We start from the raw sequence: 23742 nt of genomic DNA, 5'->3' as shown, positions 1-23742 counted from the left end.
AATATTTTTCCCCCTCTTAAATGTAAAATGCTAATTTAATTTAGTCTTTGCAGCATGGGAATGGGATATTAATGTTGCTGAAAATAGCAGTTTATTTTTTGTGGGTTTGATCATTTTCAGAAACTTCATATATATATATATGAAAAATATTATTACCAGAAAAATACATTTGAAACCACAACCCAACTTCAATGAGGATTGTATAGTGTTTTTCCATTCTTCTGCTTAAATACCCAGAATATTCCATGCCCCAGAGCAGGGACTTATTCTAACTTTGCTGCATAGGAAACCGGAGGACTCAGGAGTGGATTCTGACGTGGTTTTCCCCATCTACCTCTGGCTAGCTGTTCTTGGAAACCAACTCCTGGTTTAGCCCAGTGGAGCTTTGTGTTTGAGAGAAATTGCCAGTGGCATGCAACTATAGGGTTGTGCAAAACCAGCTAAAACCACAACTGCTTTTAGCCCCCTACCCGAACAGTTGGAAAGTATTTTGGGGAGTGAGAGTCTCAGAAGATTAATTATACACTTACATGATAACAATTTCCAATTCTCTCAGACCGGCATTTCTATTTATTTTGTTTTAATGATCCTCAGATGAAGTCTTTATCCAAATTAAGTCTGATTCCCAAAATATTTTATTACTTTTAAGCTTATTACCTGAAAACCATGGCCGGTATTCTTCCATCCTTAGACAACATGTATGCAGTTTGGCCACATGAAGCTACCTGAAGAAACTCACTGTATTGAGAATGAAGGAGACGGAGGTCCGGCACTCCTCAGACTCCCTGAGGACGAACGGGGAAACCATCCTTTAAGAAGGGCATGCACAGACTAATATGTGCTCACAGCAGTCATCACAGAAGGAGACTTGGAATTCAGTCATGCAAGGGAAGAGAAAAGACTTAAATGCTAACAGAGCCATGGTGTTTCATTGCTGCCGGGGGTAGGTGCCATGGTTTTAGCTACTTAGCATCCAGGCCTCTCTCCTAAGGAAATCTCTTGCTGTGTGCATGTTGGTAGGAGGGAGAGTCTTGCTTCCTGTGGTAAAAGCTGAGGGGAGAGATTTGTCTCTCACAGGTCACTTATCATCTGGTGGTGAGCAGAGGTCCTAGGCTTGTCCTGGTGTCCTGGCACATTCTGTGTCTGGGGCTTTGAGTGTAATAGACACAGGGTTTGTTGACAATAGAGTCCAATGCCATATACACACTGTGGAGAGACTTTAGCAGTGTTCCTCACTGCTATTGCTTCTGACCCTTTTCCACCTGGTTTTCTCACATTCTAATAGAGAATAGGAATACATAATCCTAATAGATTTTGTGAGCTCCCAAATATCTTTAAGATAAATTCCTTTTCAATTAAGTTAACTGGTATACATTTCTGTTGTTTACAAACAAGAACCCTGACTGACATAATGACTGTAATACTTACTTAAATCTAGCTGGAATTTTGAACTTGGATTCAAGGATAGCTTTATGGAATTTGTGTGTATGTTGTACTATCTATAGAATTTTGGATATTTGTGCATTCAGATGGGGGAGAGGGTCTATTTTTTTTTCCAATCATGGTTGAAGAAACAAAGCTTTGAAAGTTCAAAAAACTTGCTGAAGATCAAACAACTACTAAGTTGTAGTTAGGATTTGAGGTGTCTTTTTGAAATCCCTCTTTTATTAGATTTTCAAGGGTCTATAACCCTTAAAAGGCCAAGAACCACGTATCTACAATCTAAACACCTTACTGCAAAGCCCTCATGATCTGGCTTCTGCCTACTTCTTCAGTTTTCTCTCTCACTCTGTTTCCTGTTACGTCTGTTCATCATCTTCATTTCTTGCTCCAGTTACATCCAGATACTAGGGATTTTCTAAAAGCACCTGATAGTTTTTACTATCCATGTCTTTGCTCATGATGTTCCTCTACTTTTTAATTTTCTAAGCCTCTTGTCTGCACCTTATCCCACCTTATACTTGGTTTGTTGGGCACCTACTTATCTTTTAAGAATCAGTTGGCTTCCCTTCCTCTGTGAAGGTCATGATCACTGTGTCCCATCCCCGTCGCCCACCTGATTCAGCATTGCCAGCAGTCCACATCAAACTAGCAGCTTTGTTTTCTTGGGGCATTCTCCAAAGTCACTGCCCAGGCACAAATTTGTGGAGATGTTAACCCCTCTGGGGGCAACTCTCAAACAATGGGAACACCATAGATAAATGCCCACCTTCTGGTAAGCCAATTCTGAGGCACCTTCTATATGGTTCTTCACAGAGACCCCCAGCAGTGGGGCTCTGGTTGTCCACAGTGGTAACCTGCTCATTAAGCATGCTTCACTGGCTTTTCTCCTTTCCTATCTCATTTTCTTCCTCTTTTGCTTCCTGGATTTCTGCTACCTGCACTCAAGTCTTTGTCTGAGACCTCTGTTTTCAGATTAACCCAGATCAGGACACCTCTTGACTTTGTGCCTCCATTTTAGCTGTGAGGAGTTGCCTTAGTATCTGTTGCCCTTCATTGTACTCATTTAAATGATCTCTCTGTCGTAGATGATTACTTCATTTATTTTAAAAATTTCATTTATTTTTTATTGTGGTAAGAATACTTTATGTGAGATCTGTCTTCTCAATAGCATTATTGGCTATAGGCACAATGTCATACAGCAAATCTCTAGAGCTTACTCATCTTACTTGACAGAAACTGTGTGCTTGTTGATTAATAATTCCCATTTCTCTCTCCCTCATCCCTAGGTGACTAATATTCCAGCCTTTGCATTTATGAATTTGACTATTTCAGCTACCCTATATAAATGGAATCATGAGTATTTGTCTTTATGTGTCTGGCTTATTTAACTTAGCATGTTGTCTTCAAGGTCAATCCATATTGTTGCATATTGCAGAATTTCCCTCATTTTTAAGACTGAATAATATTTCATTGTATGTATATACTGAATTTTCTTTAAAATTTTTTGTTTAATTATAGTTGAAGAATCTGAAGCTATAAAAGTTCAAAAAACTTGTTTAAGATTAAACGACTAATGAGTTTCAGTTTAGGATTTGAGATACCTTTTTGAAATCTTTACTCTTATACATAACACTACCTTAAGCAGTGGTCAGCAAAAGAGCGGCAAACTGCATGTGGCTCGTGAGCCACGGTTTGCCGACCACTGCCTTAATGGATAAGACAATTAAATGAAGTGCTCAGTTTATGAGTAATAGGGAAGGATATGGCCTCTTTTCTTTCAGATGAACATGGGGGTGGGGGTGATAGACATTTCAGTTGTTTCCACATCTTGGCTATTGTGAATAGTGCTGTAGTGCACATGGGAATGCTAATATCTCTTTGAGATCCAGAGGATATTAAAACCTCAGCTATGAGGACACACTCCTCAAGAGGGTGCCCCAGGTTCTGGTCAGTTTGCTTTCTTCAGGCACATAAACATACCCTGCTAGTTCCCAGGCTGGGCCTGCAGCCCATCCTGTCTGCAGCAAGAAAGCTCTGTGACTCAGGCCTTCTTCCCATGACACCTCTCACTGCTGTTCTTCCTCCACTGAACCCTGTCTTCTTAGTGCACCTTTAGCATTTCCAGCACTTGGATATCTGCTACAGTTGGTCACTGTTCAATGGTCTCATAGTTTGTTTTGTCTGTTTAACTGAGATGTAAGTTCCTCAAAGCAGGGGCTTCTGTTCACATGTCTTTTGTGCCTCTTGCAATATGAACACATGGCAGGTGCTCAGTAAGAGCTACTGTTTGTTGCTGGATGGCTATCTTATGCAGTGCTTTTGGCATCCCTCTTAGTAGAAGATGAAGTAATAATCAGGAAGCTATCAGCTCTTGAGTGAAGAATTTAAAATTAATGCCGAAACTGGTTTGGCTCAGCGGTAGAGCGTCTGTCTGCGGACTGAAAGGTCCCGGGTTCAATTCCGGTCAAGGGCATGTACATTGGTTGCAGGCACATCCCCGGTTGGGGGTGTTCAGGAGGCAGCTGGTCGATGTTTCTCTCTCATCGACATTTCTAGCTCTATCTCTCTCCCTTCCTCTCTGTAAAAAATCAATAAAATATATTAAAAAACACACACAAAAATTAAATTAAATTAAATCAGTGGGGCTCTGCGGTCGGTTGTTCCTTCCTTTCTGCTTCTCTCACACATTTTGTGATATGGGGCAGGGGCGCCAGCTCCACCTGTATATCCCAGAAGCCATCACCGTGATGGAAGAGGAGCAAAAATTGGAGAGTATGATCTCATTTTTATAAAAAATACGTATGTAGACAAATGTCTGGATTGAAGACCTCAATGGCTGAAGGCAAGAGGAAGACAGCTCTGGAAATGGTCTAGGCCAGTGGTCAGCAAACTGTGGCTCGCGAGCCACGGTTTGCTGTTCTGTTGACTAATGAGTTTGCCGACCACTGAGATAAAGGCTTAATCACAAGGAACAACAACTGCCTGTAATTATTGCAATCAAGAGTCTAGGTTAGTGGTCGGTAAACTCATTAGTCAACAGAGCGGCAAACTGCGACTCGTGAGCTGCATGTGGCTTGTGAGCCGCAGTTTGCTGACCACTGGTCTAGGCATCTGGAACAGATAGATATTATGTGACATTTTTTTTTTTTTTGCATGAGGAGGATTATACCCTAGGAAATTCTCTTCATTACATGATCATGAAGAACCCAGAAATGGAATTTTGTAGTTACACTACAACCCATTCTCTGAGAGTAAAATTAATTTACAAATTCAGATTCGAGGTGCTCTTCTAGCTGTTGAGCCATTTCAGAGAGGCCTGAATGAGCTTATGAATGTCTGCCAACATGTGCTTGACAAGTTTGAGGCCAGCATAAAGAAATCTGAGGACCAAAAAGCAAGCAGAAATGAACCTACATTCTAGTCCTTGTGCACTATAGAGGGAGGAACATCTTCTGGGATATTATCTGTGACTTTGCAAAACCCAGAAATAGAAGTTTATGATTACAACATGATCTGACCTTCAGGAAGGTGTGATTCTAGCTATTAACTCATTACAGCTGTGGGAGTCCCTGCAAGAACCTTTGTATTCTAATAAATTCCCTCTTCAAATAATAATTTAAAAAAAAATCAGTGGGGCTCTTTTAGAGATTAAATAAGTATGTCCTCCATCTGCTGTTGACCTGCTACTCTCAGCTTTTAGGAGGAAAATGGTGCCATTCACAGACTCTTTCTCATTCTTTCCCACAAGAGATATAACAAAATGATCAATTGTTTGTGCCCTGGTTTAATTAATTGATTAGAGAGGAGTTCTGATCATAAGTGATGTAGCCATCTTTGTAAGGTGGAAGTGACTAGGCATCTTTTTGTTTCAAAGATTGTCTAAAACAAAAAATATTTTAACTGGTTATGATTATCTATTTTCTGTTCCTTTCTTTTATTTGAAACACATTTTGTTTGTTTTAGAAATCTCTTTTCTCCCACATCTGTGAAGAAAAATACAATATAAACAATTCTGTCATCTGTGATAATGAGTATTAGGCACACTTTAGACACTGGAGTTTACTATCACTGAACTTCCTTTTAGTAAACTATTTCAAAAATTTTTTATGAGGGTGCTAGTAAGCATAAATTGCCAAAATAGTAAGTCTTTACTTTCTCTATTGCATTTGTCCTACAAAATATTTAGTGAAGATTCGGTGCACTTTTGTTATAAAGTCAAGGAACTGAACTATTCATTCTATACATATTCATTGAGTCCCATCTGTGTGCCAAACCCTGTTTTAGCTTCTGAAGATACAACAGTGAAGAAATTAGACAAGGTCCTTGATCTCCCAACCCTTAACTTCTAGTGGAGAGAAATGACCACAAGCTAACAAATAAATGAACATATAAGAAAATTGGGGGAGACCCAAGATGATGGCAGATTAAGTGGAAGCTATATTCACCTATTCTCGAGACCAAACTGAAATTATAAGTAAAGTACAGAAAAATCATCCTGAATAACAAGTGAAGACTAGCTGAAGAGAAGCCATATAACAAGGACTTACATAGAGGCCACATTGAGACTGGTAGGAGATACTGAGAATGCATGGCAGCAGCTAGAGTTCCAGAGGGATATATCAGCTGCAGAGGGGTTTACCTAAGAAGTGTGAGGTACAAACCACAAGCTGGGCTACCCAGCCCAGAACACCAGAACTGGGAAAGACACCCTTATAACACCTGACTATGAAAAGCAGTGGGGTTTCTGTCTGCCAGGGAGGGACCTCTAGTAATGCAGTTACCCTCTTAAAGACCCAATGCACAAAATTTTGTTCATAGCTACTTATCCTTGACTCCAGTGGAGGGAAGGCAGAGTGGACTAGAGCTGTGTGAGGAGAATCTGGGTTGATGGCTATGGGGAGAGAGCTGACAGATCAGCTGCCAGGATCCCTGTGCTAAGTAATTTCTCCATACTGCAGAAACCATTTTTGTAGGCAGAGCACTCCTCTCCATGCACATAAACCTGGAAGGAAACAATATCCTACCCCTTGGAATCCCTCTTGCCCCACCCTGTGGGCTTATTTCCTGCTGAGGAGTACAGCCTGAGGCTCTTTAAGTGACTGAGCCTGATAGACAGCTTACAGGCAAAGGAGGATCTCTGAGTGCTTTGAGACTTTTGCTGACCTGTCTCTGGGACTGGTGCTAGTAAAAGCAGACCTTGATGTGCAGCATGGTCCTTTCCACATGCACCCAGTCCAGCAGAGAGAACCATAAGTTGTGGATTGCTGATAGCTCCAAATAGGTTGCATAGGGCCAGTCACAGACCTGCACCAGAATCCATCAGAAGAGGCCTAGAACCAAACCACCTAGTGGTCAGCTTCAGATAACAACAGAGTAGGATCTAATCTTCACAAGCAGCATATGCACAAGGAGATATCAACAGGCACTGAACTCTGCTGAGGCAAATTCTGCCTTATGTGATTTGCATCTGCACAGCAGCTTGCATGTTGTGTTGGGGTTGAGCCTCACTGTCAGCCAGCCTGAGGATCTATCCCACACATGATGGTCCAATAGCAATAAAAACTCAATTACATCAGGATGGCCCATGTAATGTGCTTAAGGGACATTCCTAGGGCACCCAACTCAAGTGAACAGGGAGACTGTGCAGTGGGTCTTTTAGATCACTTACTATATAAGGCCACCCTACCAAGACTGGGAGTCATAGCAGATCTACCTAATACATAGAAACAAGCACAATGAGGCAGCCAAACGGGGAGAGAAAGAACAGGACCCAAATGAAAGAACAAGAAAATTCTCCAGAAGGAGAGCTAAACAAAATAGAGGTAAGCAACTTACAATTTATAGAGTTCAAAGTAATGATTATAAGGATGCCGAACGCATGAACCAGCACATAGAAACCATAAAAAAGGACCAGGCAGAAATAAAGAATGTGGTGGGTGGAGGTGGAAGAGGGTATAGGGGGGATAATTGGTGATGGAAAAAAATAAAAGAAGAAAAGAAAATTAGATGTTAAGTTTTGAGAGAATAAAATAGGATGGAGGGAATGTATAGGTGGGGGAGTTACTCTAGATTGAAGTTGAGGAAAGGTCTCCTTAAAGCTGTGATGTCTGAGATTTGAATAACAAGCTGGGCCAGCCACGTCAAGATCAGGGGGAAGAGCATGTTGAATAAATCCACACAAGTGGATTTATTCAACAACTTTTACAATTTAAATGTATATGGCCATGCTCACCTAGATCTCAGAATCTGTCTCATGATTCCAGGATCAGAATCAGTCATTATCTAAGAGTCACACTGAAGAAAACTCATGTTCTAAAGTCTATGCAATATGTCCTGCTTCAAGTCCTCAGATGTCCCGTCCACAGGATAGGACGCTAGTTGTATTTTAGGAAAATGGCATCTGGTGTTATATTTTAAAATTGAATTTGCTCTGATAGAAAGCCTGTATGAATAAAGATACTGACAACTTCCATCATCCTTTAGTAAAAATAATTGTCCTGAAGGATTATAAGAGTTTATATGCAGATGTGGCAGGGAAGAAAGCTGTTACAGTTTTAGATTTTCTTGCATATTTTGGTTACTGTACAACAGAGACCTGATGAGTTGCCAGCAAATAACAAGCCAGAACCCTGGATCCAGAGAGCTTTAGTGATATCCAGCCAACACAGAACTGCTTTCCCTCCCACAGGGTGGTCTCCAGATCTGTTGTAGCCCTTAGCAAGACTTTACATCACAATTGAAAACAGATGCCCTTTCTGCCCTCTCCCTCACTGAGTTAACTACCATTCAGGGGGGCACACCTTTGAATGCCTAGCCAGAGTCCTCCTTTGACATTCTGCTTCAGGAGTCTTGCTGTGAAAAACCCTGCAATAGACAACAGACACAGATGTTGCCAGATTTGTGAGGCTCTGGCAATCTGCTTGGTGCGTTCTGAATGCTTCTTGTCATAAATCAAAATACCATTACTAAGGTCTAATATAAAAACTTCTCTCTGGACAGTTTCTACTTTAGAATATTTAATCCTAACGGAAAACATTTAATCCTAAAGGACTATGTAATCCTAAGGGAAACCAAAGCGTACTCTCCCTAATGGACTATATTGAGTTTTATTACAGGAAATGGCCCTGAAACATCTTTATATTATGTGTATATGACACTCAAAACCCAGAGTATCAAAAAAAATCACTTTAAATTCTTGATTAAAAGACACGTCTTAGCCCTAGCCGGTTTGCTTATTGGATAGAGCGTCGGTCTGTGGTCTGAAGGGTCACAGGTTCAATTCTGGTTGAGGGCACACGCCCGGGTTGCAGGCTCGATCCCCAATAGGGAGCGTGCAGGAAGCAGCTGATCAATGATTCTCTCGCATCATTGATGATTCTGTCTCACTCTCCCTCACCCTTCCTCTCTGAAATCCATAAAAATATATATTTAAAAAAAGACACTAGTGACCCAGTGCACAAAAACTCAGGGGGAGGGGGTCCTCTAGCCTAGCCTGTGCCCTCTCACAGTGCAGGATCCCTCTGATCAATTGTCCCAAAGAGGTAGGCCCCACCCACCCATCCGGATTGCCCCAAAGAGGTAGGCTGGAGCAGGGGGTCCTGTCTCTGCAGTGGATTCAGGGCCCCGGATCTCCAACAGAAGCTGCAAGGAGCAGCCTTGGGGACCCGCCTCCTCCTTTGGAGGCAGCGGAGATGCTGGGACGGGCCTCCTCCACGCCACCTGGTGCCGTGGGACCCCCAGGCCCGCCGCCTGGTGCCGTGGGACCCCCCAGGCCCGCTGCATGGTGGCGCTGGACCCTGCCTGCACTGCATGTGCAGGCATCTTGTGACGGTGTGATGATCACCTGGGCTATTATTAGTATAGATAATGGGATATAATGTGTAGATTCTGGTTGGAACATGGTGTAAGTCAATTGACATTTAAATGACAACTGGGACATTTAAATATGCACCTAGTATGTGACAATATAAAGGAATCAATTGTAATTTTGTTAGATGTGATAATGATATGGAGTTATGAAAGGAAATATATTTATATTGTGGACATGCACATGCAAATTAGGGAGGAAATGTCACATCTATAATTTATTTTAAAAGACTTCAACAAAATATCAAATGAAGAAAATAAGGCAAAATGTTAATAATTGTTTAATTTATGGTCTCTTTGAGTTTACTATAATATTTTCTCTACTGCTCTGTACATTTGAAAATTTTAATAATTCAACATTTTGAACAAAATTTTTGACAGTTGGAGTATAGTACGTATAGTGATTTGTCAGCTAAATAGCACTGCTTTATGGTCGTAGTGGATGTTGCTTTATTGTGCCTTTTGTGCTGCGATAGTAAATAGCAGTAGACCTGGAAACCAGATGATTTCTTCATAAAATGGAACATTACAATAAAAATGAACCAATAATCTCCCTTATGGCCCCAACCCTACGCTCTGATTTTGTAACTTGGCCCATGATTATGGGAGCTGAAGTAGTTAAAAAGTAAAACTGAAACATGTGGAATACAAAAGCTAGTATTAGCTCTTTAATATATATACTGATACATATTTCATATGTATATCAGAGATGAAGGGAGAGAGAGAGAGGAGGAGGAAGGGAGAGGGAGAAAGAGAGATAGAAACATCAATGATGAGAGAGAACCATTGATCAGTTGCCTCCTGAATGCTCCCCACTGGGGATCGAGCCCACAACCTGGGTGTGTGCCCTGACTGGGATTGAATCCTGACCTCTTGGTTCATAGGTTAATGCTCAACCACTGAATTTGTACCACACTGGCAGTCCATGGCACTCATGTGGGTGATCATGGACAGCCAGTGTGGTGCAAATTCAAAGTCAAGAAATTGTTCCCATCTGGGGCCATTATAGCATCATGAAGCATATAAAGGAGGTAAAATTTTGACAGGGAGAGAGAAAACAAGAAACTCTTTTTGTGTGGACCAATGAGTATACCCCGAAGCAAGGAGTGTTTGGATAGCTATGAATTGGCAAGTTTGGCTGGAGGGAAGATTTCCTATTGGGACAAGCATGTTGCGTCTAAGAATTTGGATTATGGTAAAAACTGGGGAAGCAGTAAAGGTTTGGGAACATGAGTAAGGCTATGTGTCAGGAGCTCAATCTGACAGTGTTGACCTCAAGGGAAGTTGAGATTAAGACAGGAAGATCAATTGGGAAATCACTGAAGAATAGTTTTAAGTGGGGAAGGGAATACAAGTATAAATTTGGGTAATGACAGTGGGAATAGAAGGAAGGGATGATTACAAAACACACTGTAAAAAAAAGAACCAATTAGATCTGATGACTGCATTTAGGTCCTCTTTGAAAGAGAATAGGAAAATTCACATGAATCTGTATCATTTCATTGATGCAAGCAGTCAACTGTGAGTTTAACATGTCTAATATGACTCAATTGAGAAACTTTGAAAGAAAACTTTTAATTCTTTATTAATTTATAGGAAAGCTAGCCCCACACTTATAATTAGTAAACTGTTACACAAATCCTAATAATGAACACTTACTTCCTGTAGCCTTTGCTGCCTTTTTATCCATCTCTAAGAGCCAAGAAGATGCTGGTGTGGAGGGGAAACATGTGACCTGAGACTTCAGCAGAATCTATTGGTTCATAAGTGGGCTGTCACAGTACTTCCAAAAAAGTAGAGATAATCTAGGGCCGTGGTCAGCAAGCTGCGGCTCGAGAGCCACATGCGGCTCTTTGGCCTTTTGAGTGTGGCTCTTTCACAAAATACCACCACCTGGGCGAGTCTATTTTGAAGAAGTGGCATTAGAAGAAGTTTAAGTTTAAAAAATTTTGCCCTCAAAAGAAATTTCAATTGTTGTATTGTTGATATTTGGCTCTGTTGACCAATGAGTTTGCTGACAACTGATCTAGGGGAGACACCTGGAGGCAGAGCCTGGAGGAGAGTCACGTAAAAAGCTGCCTTGAAAGGATGTCCTTCAGTGGAGGATGGACCTGGCTCCAGAGGGCTCTCCCGGGGAGAGCTAAAAGTCAGCACTCTGACCTTACTCTCCCCTTCCGCCTCTTGCCAACCTTCCTTCCTCTCTCCCATCTAGAAGGCCAGGGAGCACGTTGTTGTGCTCCCACACAGGCCATCCTCCTGGGGCAGATGTGGGGATGAGGAAGGGCAGAGAGTAGAACTGGGTGCAAACAGAAGGCAACAGTCACATCCTCTTCACAAAGCATAACAACATGGGGGGAAAGGCCTGGAGGAAGTTCTTCATAGAATCATAAAACGTTAGAGCTAGGCTTAATAAGAGGCATATTTAGACTATAAAGAATTCTTTCAGCGAAGGAGAGACCTTTGTAAAATAAATAAATAAATAAATAAAAAGAACCAATTAGATCTGATGACTGCATTTAGGTCCTCTTTGAAAGAGAAGAGGAAAATGAAGATGGAAATGCAAGTCCTCAGAAACTGTACTTTTCTTTGCACTGGGTTGTCCAGTAACTCCTTCCTGTGTCCATTCCCTTTTTTCCTAAGTGCTCATCTTCAAACTGTACCAGCGGGCTAAGCACGTGTACAGCGAGGCTGCGCGAGTGCTCCAGTTTAAGAAGATCTGCGAGGAAGCACCTGACAACATGGTCCAGCTGCTGGGGGAGCTGATGAACCAGAGCCACGAGAGCTGCCGGGACATGTATGAGTGTAGCTGCCCTGAGCTGGACCAGCTGGTGGACATCTGTCGGTGAGGCCGAGATAGCGGCGTGGCAGGGCTTGGGGGATGCTGCCAAAGCAATTGTTTGAATTAATGAAAACCAAACCAAAACAACATTTTCATGGCCTTCTGAGTGAAAGACGATCCTTGCGCACTTCCTGTCTGAAGAGTTGAGTGTGATATGGGGCCGACCTTGCTGCTTCCTGAATGTCAGTGTGATGAGAGACCGGAGGCCTCCTCCACGGCTTCATGAGGCTCCGGGTCTGGAGTCAGTTATTCAGAACCTCCCGGGAAAGACATTTCAGGAAGCTTTTCTCAGACGCGGCCCCTGTCACTTTCTCCTGATATTTGACCCGGGGCTGCCCACTGCACTGCGGCTCTGCCGACATCTCCTGTTTGGTGTCCTAAGTTCAGTTTTATTCAAAAGAACAGAAAATGGAAAGGGAGCCTCAATCCCGATAGAGTGCTGGGCTGGAGGGAGGTTGCTGAAGGGATTATTAACTCAGAGAGCCAGCGTTTCCTGCCTTCCCGGTTTGTTAGGCAATTTTGGGGAAAAAGATGAGAAAGCCAGTTTATGAATGGTTGGTGAGACATAAATGTAAAGAGGGAAACTTTCAGGAGGCCTGAGACCAGCTCATTTGTAACTGCTGGTGCGTGGGGGGAACAGAGGAGAGTGGTCCCTTTGCCCAGAGGGACCAGTGACCTTGGGAGAACTGAAAGGGAAACTGGGCAAACACTCAAACGGCCACATGCTATTTTCACTGTGAGAAGATAGTACATGAAGAGAATGTGAGAGCTGTCTGCAATTAGTAATGAAAATATAATTTGCCACTTGGCGCCTATGGCTTGCCTCACTCATTGCCACACTCGCAGCCTGAAGAGTTTAAGCCCAGCAGCCCCAGTGATTGCACATGGCATGCGTAACCCGGCTTGCTGAGAAATTTGAACAGAGCATTGATGACAGTGATTCTGCTGCCGTCAGTGTTTGCTCAACTAATTGCCAAAAAGCCTTCCTGAGCTTGTTTCATTGTAAGTGCTCCTTTCAGAAAATATCAAGGGCCCATTAAATTGAAGGGGACAAATATTGTTCCATTTTGGACATAAGAGGAAGAGGGATGGTTGTGCAATATCAGGACGCGTCGCTGCCTGTAAGGTAGTGGGGTGGTTTGAATCCCACCTGAGAAGCCGTGGAAGGGCATTTGCTAGCCGCCTGCAACTCGCTAATGAACTTTTTCTTCCTGGGATGGTCCACAAGCTATGGCGCTTGTGGAGCTCACATTCTTTGGGGAAAGAGAGAAGTTACAATAAAAAAGAAATCGGGTGGTAGTGACAAGTGTTATGAGAAAGAAGAAGAAGGCATAGAGAGTACCAGGGTTGAGGGGGAAACCTTTACATGGAGTGGCTGAAGGAGTCCTCTCTGAAGAGACAGTATTTGAACAGAGACCTGAAGGAAGTGAAGCAATAGCAAGCGGCTAGGTCCTGAGTGGGCATGCGGCTGCCATATGTGAGGTCTAGCAAGAAGACCAGTGTGGTTGGAGGACAGTCGAGGAAGGACAGAGCAGCGGGTGATGAAGGAAGAAGGGTGGGAGGGGCCACACCACGTGGGCCTTGGGGGCCACGGAAGGGCTCCGGCTTGAGGGGAGAAAGGCGTGTGGCAGTGCTAAGGTCCTGTGCAGATGCCTCGAAGGAAGACTCAAGACGATCGCTGTGGGTGAAAGGCAGGACACAAGATGACTCCTGGATGTTTGTCCTGAGGAAATGCCCCTGTTTCTATAAAAGCCACATTTTCGGAAGTCAGACTTTCTGGGTCCGAATTATCTTATGATACTGTCAGATATGAGAGCAGGAAGAGGAGAGGTAGAGGTGCTAAGTGCTCAAGTGCTTTGAACAGTCAGCATAGCGAGGCCCCGGACAGGAGGAAGGCTGGAAAGGGGTCGGGAGAATCGCCAAAGATAATCGTCAGCTTTCCCTCCTGGTCCCCTTGTGGCACTTTAATGTTCCTTTAGTTTTCCTGAAGGCCTGTTTGTAAAGTATTTCCAAAAGACAACTAATTAAGTGAATGAAGGATTTCTATGCCTGGAATACTCAGGGCACAACTACAAGCTAGAATCTTCATGTGCTCTGAGCCACACTAATGGAAAGGTGCCTCTACATAGCCAGCCTGTCGGACAACATAGAGGAAGCTGCTTTCTGACTCAGGCGGAGAGAAGGGGAGAAGGTGGCGGTCACCGGTGCTTGCCGTTTTCTCAGTGGAGCCTTTTCCTGTTCCCCAAGAGAAAACCTGCTGAAGATCCAAAGAAAAGGGCAGGGAGGGAGAAGGAAACTCCACTCCTGCAGGGAGGTTGTTTACTTATTTTTATTAAATTAACGTTAGAAGACCTCAATTATGTGAAACAAAGTATAATAATGAAAGATAAAGATGAAGCTTGCCCAATGATAAAATAACTCTTTTTAAGGAAAATGTAAATTTTAAGAAACAGCTGAATTTTGAAGTAGGATTTACTGAGGGACACAAAAGAGTTTTGAAACCAAGTCACTTACATGAGAAACCGCTCATTATTGCTTTCCCTGGTTGCCCTTAAGAAAAAACAGTTAAGGCCATTATTTCCTCGTTGACACTTGTTGAAATAAGGAGGACTCAGTGATGCCTTATTGCCCAAGCTGTTAATGACACATTTTAATAGGCCAACAAAGGTTACAAAAGTAGAAGTGCTGTCTTCCTCAGAAGGCCTTCCACAGTGTTATTGCCCCGGAGCTGCTCAGCCTCCAGCGCCTGTTCTTCTGAGCAGGTCCCAGTGGGGGGAGCAGGGTGCACACCACAGTCCTGGGCCCTTTCCCCACCAGCTCAGGTGCTGGCCTGCAGCTCTGCCCAGGAAAGGCAGGGAGCCCTTCCCACTGCCCTCAGGCTCACTTCTCTTTGGGCCACTGTCTTCCACGTATTTTCATCCACCCAGATCTATCTATCTATCTATCTATCTATCTATCTATCTATCTAGATCAGGGGTCCTCAAACTTTTTAAAGTGGGGGCCAGATCACAGTCCCTCAGAGAGCTGGAGGGCCGGACTATATGAACTACTAATCCTTACTGTAACACCTTGGCTGCGCTCACTGCCCAAAAAACCTGGCGGGCAGGATCAGACTCCCCTGGGGGCTGCATGTGGCCCGCGGGCCGTAGTTTGAAGACCCCTGATCTAGATAGATAGATAGATACATAGATGGAGAAATACCATAAGCTAGAATCAAACCAACTGCTTTCCAATGGCCTTTAGCAGCTTAATATCTAAGATAGATTTGTAGTCATATTTTCTTATACTTTTTCATCTAAACAGTATTTGAAGTCTGTGATTTCTTGTATCTAAAGTGATCTGAAAGTGGTTCTAACCTGGCTGTAAAAATAATATGTTGTTCTGGAAGGTCTGTTTTTCTGAGATTCTAGTCAGAAAATTTTAGGCTTCAGAGCATTATCAAAGTATTTCCAGGTAAAGGATATATTACTGACTGCTTATGATTATGCTAGAGGCCCAGTGCATGAAATTCATGCACTTGGGGGGGTGGGCTGTCCCTCAGCCCAGCCTGCAACCTCTCCAATCTAGGACATCTCTCTCACAATTCAGGACTGCTGGCTCCCAACTGCTCGCCTGCCTGATTGCCCCCCGCCTGATCACCCCCTAACCACTCCCCTGCCAGCCTGATCAACACCTAACTGTTCCCCTGCCAGCCCGGTCACCCCTAACTGCCCTCCCTTGCCAGCCTGGTTGCCTCTAATTGCCCTCCTCTGCAGGCCTGGTTGCCCCCAACTGCCCTCCCTTGCCAACCCAGTCACCCACAACTGTCCTCCCCTGCCAGCCATCTTGTAGTGACCATCTTGTGACCACATGGGGGTGGCCATCTTGTGTGAGGGCATGATGGGCAATTTGCATATCACCTCTTTATTATATAGGATTATACTAGAGGCCTGATGCACAGAATTTGTGTAAAAGTAGGCCTTCCTTCCCCTGGCTGCACTGGCTTCCCAGGTCTCAGACTTCCCTCTGGCCCCAGCTTCATCTGGAAGGATGTCCAGAATGATGTTTGGTCTAATTAGCATATTATGCTTTTATTATTATATTTTATATTATCCTACCTAATAAAATAGTAATATGCAAATTAACCACCACTCTGCTATACCCACAAGCCACTCCCACCAGCCAATCAGAGTGAGTATGCAAATAAACCCAACCAAGATGGCTATAGACACAGAGAGCAGGAGGGAGGCTTGGATTTCCCAGGCAACAGAAGCAGCCAAGCTTTCTGCCTGTTCTTGCCGGCCTAAGCCTCCACTCAAGGCTACAAAGTTTCAATAATAGAAGGTAAACAAATCCAAACAGAAATGGCGGCAGCCACAGAGCTGGAGAGAGCAGGCTATGGTTGCCCCTGGCAATGGAGGAAGCAAAGCTTTCCGCACAGCACACTCTGGCCAGCCCAGGCCTCTGCTTAAGGCTACAAAGTTTCAATTATAGAAGGTACATAAGTCCCAATAGAAATGGCTGCTGGCCACAGAGCAAGCAGGATGCTTGGCTCCGCTCCAGGCTACAAAGTTTCAATTGTAGAAGATACATAAATCCCAGAGACCAGGACCTCTGCTTGGGTCACTAGGGGGCATGGCCGGCCTGCAAACCACCACAGGCCCCTTGCCCAGGCCTTCCCACACCTCAAGGGAACCCCCACCCTGATCCGGGACACCCTTCAGGGCAAACCAGTGGCCACCACCCATGGGCCAGGCCTCTATCCTATCTAATAAAAGAGTGATATGCAGATTGACGATCACTCCAATACACAATATGGCTGCCCCTATGGGTCAAAGATCCTGCCCCTATGTGGACACAAGATGGCCACCACAAAAAGGCCAGCAGGAGAGGGCAGTTGGGAGGGACCAGGCCTGCAAGGAAGGGCAGTTGGGAGGGACCAGGCCTGCAAGGGAGGGCAATTGGGGGCGATCAATCCTTTAAGGAAGGGCAGTTAGGGGTGACCAAGCCGGCAGAGGAGGGAAGTTGGGGGCAAACAGGCTGGCAGGGGAGCAGTTAGACATCAATCAGGCTGGCATGGGAGTGGTTAGGGGGTGATGAGGCTGGCAGGCAGAAGCAGTTAGGGGTAATCAGGAAAGTAGGCAGGCGAACAGTTGGGAGTCAACAGTCCTGAACTGTGAGAGGGATGTCTGACTGCCTGTTCAGGCCCGACCCCTTGTGAGGTCTCAGATTGGAGAGGGTGCAGGCTGGGCTGAGGGACACCCCCTTCCCCCATGCACAAATTTTGTGCACCAGGCCTCTAGTATTACATATATTATACTAATATACACTGAGTGTCTAGATTATTATGATCTTTGAACGCATAATAATCTGGCCACTCAGTATATATCCTATATAATAAAAGGCTAATATGCAAATTGTCCCCTTGACTAGGAGGTCGACTAGCAGGCAGGTTGGCCAACTGCTCATGTCCCCTCCCCTTGGCCAGGCTGGCCGGAGTCCAGTCATGCATGAATTCATAATATATTATTATGTGTTCATAGGTCATAATAATCCGGCCACTCAGTGTATTATGCCATTTCATATATAATTGACTTGGTTTCAAAATTGTTTTATGTTCTTCAGTAAATTCTACTTTAAAATTTACATTTTGTTAACTTAAAATATATTTTTAGTTCAGCAAGTATCTTTTTCCTTACTTATTATACTTTATTTCACATAATTGAGGTTTTTCTAACATGAATTTTAAAAGCCTGAGTAAATATTTTGATATTTGTTTCTTTATTTTAATTTTTTATCACTTTTAATTCCCCCTATACCATCTTCCACATCCCCCCCATCATTTCCCCCCAAAATTACTGTTATCCATGTGATCTTTCTCTTTTATTCATTTTTCCTCAATCTCTGCACACACACCCCAACTCCTCCCCCCACCCCCCAAAGACCTATTTATGAATCTGACTCTATTTTGCTTGTTAGTTCAGTTTGTTCATTAGATTCCACATATGCGTGAAATCAGATACTTGTCTTTCTCTGACTGCATTATATCACTCAACATAATGTTCTCCATGTCCATCCATGCTATTGCAAAGGGTAAAACTTTCTTTCTTTTTACAGCCAAGTAGTATTCCATTGTGTACATGTAAAATAGCTGTTTTATCTACTCATCTACTGATAGACCCTTGGGCTGCTTTCCGGCTATTTTAAATGAACATAAGGGCGCATATACTCTTTCAAATTAGTGTTTTTCTTCGGATAAATTTCAAGAAGTAGAATTTCTGGGTCATAAGGCAGTTCCTATATTTTGATATTTTAAAACAAATATAAAACCCAATAGCTAGTTTTTAGGACCTAACAAATACCTGGAATTATGCTGGGCTGAGATTAGAGAGATAGATATAAGCTGTCCCTGAATTTAAGATTTTATAAAATAATACACATTTGTATAATATAAAAATACTTATTTCAAAATAAAATTGAATTGAAATACATACAAGGCAAAATTCCTTTCTCTTTCTCTCTCTCTTTGTGGTTTGTATCAAAGTTGGGTCTTATTGGATTCCTCCCAACCTCCATTGTCCTGTGCATAGCGCCTTAGTAAGTGATGTATGGTCAAAGCAGATCCTTTAAAAGTAGGAAATTTTAGTCAGGCTTTATTGGGTATCTGGAAAGTTATAAGAATATACTTTCCAGTGATGAAAGGATCAAAAGCAATAGTCTATAATCTCCATCTCATATCTGCCCTCGACTTAGTTTGGTATATCATGCTTTTTAAGGCAGAGACTTCTTTTGTTGTTTTGATCAACCTTTCTACACTCTTCTTAGTCTATTTGCCACAGTCATCAAAGTGGTGGTTGGAGGAATTTAGGGTTTGGTTTTTTATAACTCTTGTATTGCCTCTCTGATGGTTGCCTCTCAGGATCTATATTCTTAAGGTTTTACTGTTCTTCCAGAGGGGGGAAAAAAAAAAAAGCAATCGTGAAAAGTTCACTAAATGCCCTTGGTTCACCTGCTTCTTAAAGTTTTTATTGCCGAAACCGGTTTGGCTCAGTGGATAGAGCATTGGCCTGCGGACTCAAGGGTCCCGGGTTTGATTCTGATCAAGGGCATGTACTTTGGTTGCGGGCACATCCTCGGTCAAGAGGCAGCTGATCAATGTTTCTGACTTTCTATCCCTCTCCCTTCCTTTCTGTAAAAAAAATCAATAAAATATATTTTAAAAAAAGTTTTTATTGGTCTCCTAACTTTTAAATTTCTGGGAATTTTGATGGCATATGCCAGAAGGGCATATTAAATACCAGTGGGGACACTGCAGACAGGCCCTTTCAGCCTGTGAGTGTGTAGCTGGGCGGGCTGCTGACCAGCTGCTGGGCAGACCCTGATTTGTGATCACAAGTGCCTCTGGCTCAGGGCACAGGCTATTTATAATAGCACTTATCGTTCCCTATTTGGGAAAGTCGAGCTTTGATGATTTTAGACCATGTGGCTGATGCAGTTGAGTCCATCTCATCTACAGCCGGCTGGGTGCTGACAGAGCCACTCTGGGGACGCAGAAGCGAATGCATTCACCTAGGAAGACTTGAGCTTCTGCTCTCTGGAAGCTGGCGGGATACTCACCACAAAAGGCCTTTTGGCACAATTCCTATGGGGTTTGCAGTGAGTTGGAAACAGTGCTCAGTTTGCTTTAGGTTCAGTTTTGAAACCACAGTTTTCAGAAACTGTTCAAATGAAAAACTGTAAGAAAACATGCCTACAAATTCATTGAAGACATGAGACCTGGCTGGCCTGTGTCTAGCCAAGTGGCATACTTCGGGCCTCAGAGAATGGAGGAGGCACAGTGTGCTCTAGATGAGGAGGTGCTTTGCTGACACCTCTATTATTCTAGCATATTCCCCAGGGAAGAGAGTTTGATGTGACTGACAACAGTATTTTTTTCCCCTCATCACCAAATTGCAAATTGGCCTTTGCCAGCCTATGGACTCAGAGTCATTCTAGGATCCCAGGCTCCAGCTATTAGGCCATCAGCTAAATGAATGTGCGAGGGACAGGAAGACAGGAGTGATTTTTATTTATTTGCAAGCATTTTTGTTTTTTGCTTTTTTCCTTCAACATCTATTTTTATTTGAAAAGCATATTTTAATGAATAAGACAGATGACGACAAGAAATCGATTGACAAAATTATTGAGGGGAAATGAATCACTGGTGTCACTGGTGTGCATTAATTCTGATGTTCTAGAGTAGGGGTAATATTCTACTGATATTTTCCAGGAAATAAAGTAGCTCATTTAGATGGCAAAAAGGGACAACATTGTGCTAAATTACTTATGGAGTTTTTTTTTAAATATATTTTCTTGATTTTTTACAGAGAGGAAGGGAGGGGGAGAGAGAGTTAGAAACGTCGATGAGAGAAAAACATCGACCAGCTGCCTCTTGCACACCCCCTACGGGGGATGTGCCTGCAACCAATGAACATGCCCTTGACCGGAATCGAACCTGGGACCCTTCAGTCCACAGACCGATGCTCTACCTCTGAGCCAAACCAGTTTCGGCTGGAGTTTTTAATCTGATATGAATTTGGAGTAAATTTTATTAGAAAGAATTGGAAGTACATGTTAACTTTATTGTCAGGATAAATAGCATCCTTGTACTTTGTACAAATCTTAGCTTTGACTGACTGGTTGATAGTGACTAAGATCACCGCCTGCTGGTGTGGTGGATTATCCAGTAGTTTCCAACCCAATCACACATTTCACCAGAAGGTAAATTCTTTTTTAAAAAAATATATTTTATTGATTTTTTACAGAGGAAGGGAGAGGGACGGAGAGCTAGAAACATCTATGAGAGAGAAACATCGATCAGCTGCCTCTTGCACCCCCCCCAATGGAGATGTGCCCACAACCAATGTACATGCCCTTGACCGGAATCGAACCTGGGACCCTTCAGTCCGCAGACCGACGCTCTACCACTGAGCCAAACCGGTTTCGGCCAGATGGTAAATTCTGAGTCCAGTTGTCAGACCAGCTCCTTGAAGATGCAGGAAGATTCCATGAAATCACTACTCAAAAAGCTGTAGAGCAGCCACCTACTACTCAGAGCCAAAACCAAGGGCCAGTTTTAGATGCAATTAAATTTGAAATTACCTCTGCAACAACATACATTTTCTAATTTACTAAAAAGTTCAGTGGAGAAAACCCTACAAAACAGCACACACACACACACACACACACACACACACACACACACGTTCTCTCATTAGCACTTGGGTAGGTTGTGTGTCCTATAGTACACAGCAGCCAAATCACTCTCATGTTCCTTTACAGGGTCTGATTTTTCTTTTCTCATTGTTTCAGGACGTTTGGAGCTCAAGGGTCACGACTCACGGGAGCAGGATGGGGAGGCTGCACAGTCTCACTGGTACCTGCTGACAAGCTGCCCAGCTTCCTAGCAAATGTGCAGGAAGCCTATTACCAGAGTGGCGACCGGCGCCTGGCACCCGAGAAGCAGAGTTTGTTTGCTACCAAACCCGGAGGCGGGGCCTTGGTTTTCCTTGAGGCCTAAACAATGTAAAAAAATCTCAGAGAAACTATTTAGGGCATTTAGGAACTGGCAGGACTTCTTATGCCACAGTAAATTAATCCTTTCTGTTTTGTATTATGATGAACGGTTGCTATTATCAAGATGTGTTTCCCAAGAAATGGTTGCAAGCTCTCTAAGCTTCATAACAATTATTTTTCCATCTTAAAATATGTTTTTTATCAGTAGGAGTCAAAATTATGGTTGGACAGATCCCTTAAGAATGATTTACTAGGATTTATTGACTGTAGGATTTTTAAAGATGAATTGTAAAAAATAATCCCAACCTCATAGATTGGACTAGAATTAAACATACTGCTACAGTTAAACTGAAATAATTGACTTGTGTACAGTATCTTAAACACGGTTTACTTCTGGTTTCTCAGTGCTCTCTTCGTCCCCGGTATTGTCTTCTGTTGATGATGATGATGACACCGATGTTAGAAGTTCTCTCCCAAACTTAGCTTCATTCCGCTATGAAAAGAATACATTATTAGGGAAGCACAGATTTTCCTGGACTGCATATTCCTGAGTGTGAGATTCCCCCAGTTACCAAGATGAGCATTATTAAAAGACTAGAGGTCCAGAGCAGGAATTGGTGCATCTTGAGAGGAAATTAATTAGAAGAAATATTTTAATATCGCTGTTCACCCTTTCTCTATAATAGTAATGTCAATCAAATTCACGATTGATGATGACAGATAGAAACACAATGTATGATTGGTGCCAGTGAGAGCTCTATATGTATCACGCATGGATGATGCAACTTAGCCTTTTATATCTCTCTATATGAAAGCCTAAGCACCATCTGTCCATTTAACTGTTCAACTGATAACTATGACATGCACTGACCATCAGGGGGCAGATGCTCAATGCACAGGCATGGAAACGTGGAACAGAATGATAAATCTCAGAGAGAAAGGGAGGAGGAGGAGGTCGGGAAGAGATTAACCAAAAATCTTATATGCGTACTAGAGGCCTAACCAAAAATCTTATATGCATACTAGAGGCCCAGTGCATGGATTCGTACACTGGGCCACTAGTGTATAGAATAAACTTGTTTAATTAGACCTGCTTTCTGATGTAGCTAAACTTTTTTTTCCAATCCAGTGAAGCACCCCAACTTCTCTTTCAGGTAATTGTCAGCAACACAGCAGTAAATATCAACATTAAGCAGATTATTATTATAGATCATGCAGGGAGAAAAAAAGGGTGAAATATTTAACTGCAGCAGTGTTTGAATTACTATATTCTGTGCAATGAGAAAATCTGAGGTCATTTTCAAGGTCTACCATTTCTTACTTTTCAGTCAGGTCAAGTTTCTAAGCTTTCTAAATCTCCGTTTTCCGGGTAATGAAAAGAAAATAGGATTCCACCAGGTCTCCTATCTACCTACTCCAGGACTTCTGTGAGGATCAAATGAGATGAGGCATGGGAAAATGCTTCACAGACATTTGGTTAAACTGTGAAATATTTCCATCTGGCTATAAAGCAAGTTGTGTACCTGGGCTGAAGAAACTGCAAGGAGACTAATCTTCACTAGGGAGAGGAAGCTGGGCATTGCTACATGACTGTTTCCAGGCTGGGCTGGGCTGTGGGCCACAAAATGGGTTTGGTAGGCTGTCGCTCCAGGGTGGTAGTGGGGCCTGTGTCCCACTTTGGGGAAGCCAAGTGTTGCTTTGTGGGTGCCAGGTCTGTGGTGCCATTTCTCTGCATGCGTCACAGCAGTTCCTGCATTGAGTGCCTGCCACCTGGTGGTTAGTGTGCGTCATAGCAGCTGGTCAGATGGTCAGACACTTAACATATTAGCCTTTTATATATATAAATGGCTTTAGGAAGAAAATCCTGAACATTTAACTTTTTTAACTATGTGATATCACATAAACAATCACTTTCAATTCCTTTGGCACTGAGCTCTGTCATTTAACAGAGAAACTTAGATAAAAGACACTTTAAATCTTTATCTCTATTCACATTGAAATAGAGAATTATGGAAATCAGTTTGTTCATGGAATTTACTTTCTTCCCACCCTTTTATCAA

General features: G+C 42.9%; 2 protein-coding genes across 4 annotated transcripts in view; one reads left to right on the top strand and one right to left on the bottom strand.

Moving 5' to 3' along the window:
• GALK2 (galactokinase 2) overlaps positions 1–22028 on the top strand; it is a 122448-nt gene extending 100420 nt beyond the window's left edge. For all 3 annotated transcript variants that reach the window (XM_084898276.1, XM_084898278.1, XM_084898277.1), the window contains 2 exons: positions 11950–12151; positions 21479–22028. In XM_084898276.1, the coding sequence (XP_084754402.1) occupies positions 11950–12151; positions 21479–21686 (410 nt within the window). In that variant the 3' untranslated portion in view covers positions 21687–22028. The remainder of the gene's footprint in view (positions 1–11949; positions 12152–21478) is intronic.
• Positions 22029–22038: 10 nt separating this feature from the next.
• FAM227B (family with sequence similarity 227 member B) overlaps positions 22039–23742 on the bottom strand; it is a 193735-nt gene continuing 192031 nt past the window's right edge. Inside the window, exon 16 of the mRNA XM_084898380.1 lies at positions 22039–22175. Coding sequence (XP_084754506.1) covers positions 22059–22175 — 117 coding nt within the window. The 3' untranslated portion in view covers positions 22039–22058. The remainder of the gene's footprint in view (positions 22176–23742) is intronic.

The sequence above is a fragment of the Pipistrellus hanaki genome (genome assembly GCF_964339955.1).
Source record: "Pipistrellus hanaki genome assembly, chromosome: 1".
Taxonomy (NCBI): domain Eukaryota; kingdom Metazoa; phylum Chordata; class Mammalia; order Chiroptera; family Vespertilionidae; genus Pipistrellus; species Pipistrellus hanaki.
The sequence above is the reverse complement of the archived record's forward strand: the minus strand, read 5'-3'. Positions and strand labels throughout refer to the sequence as shown.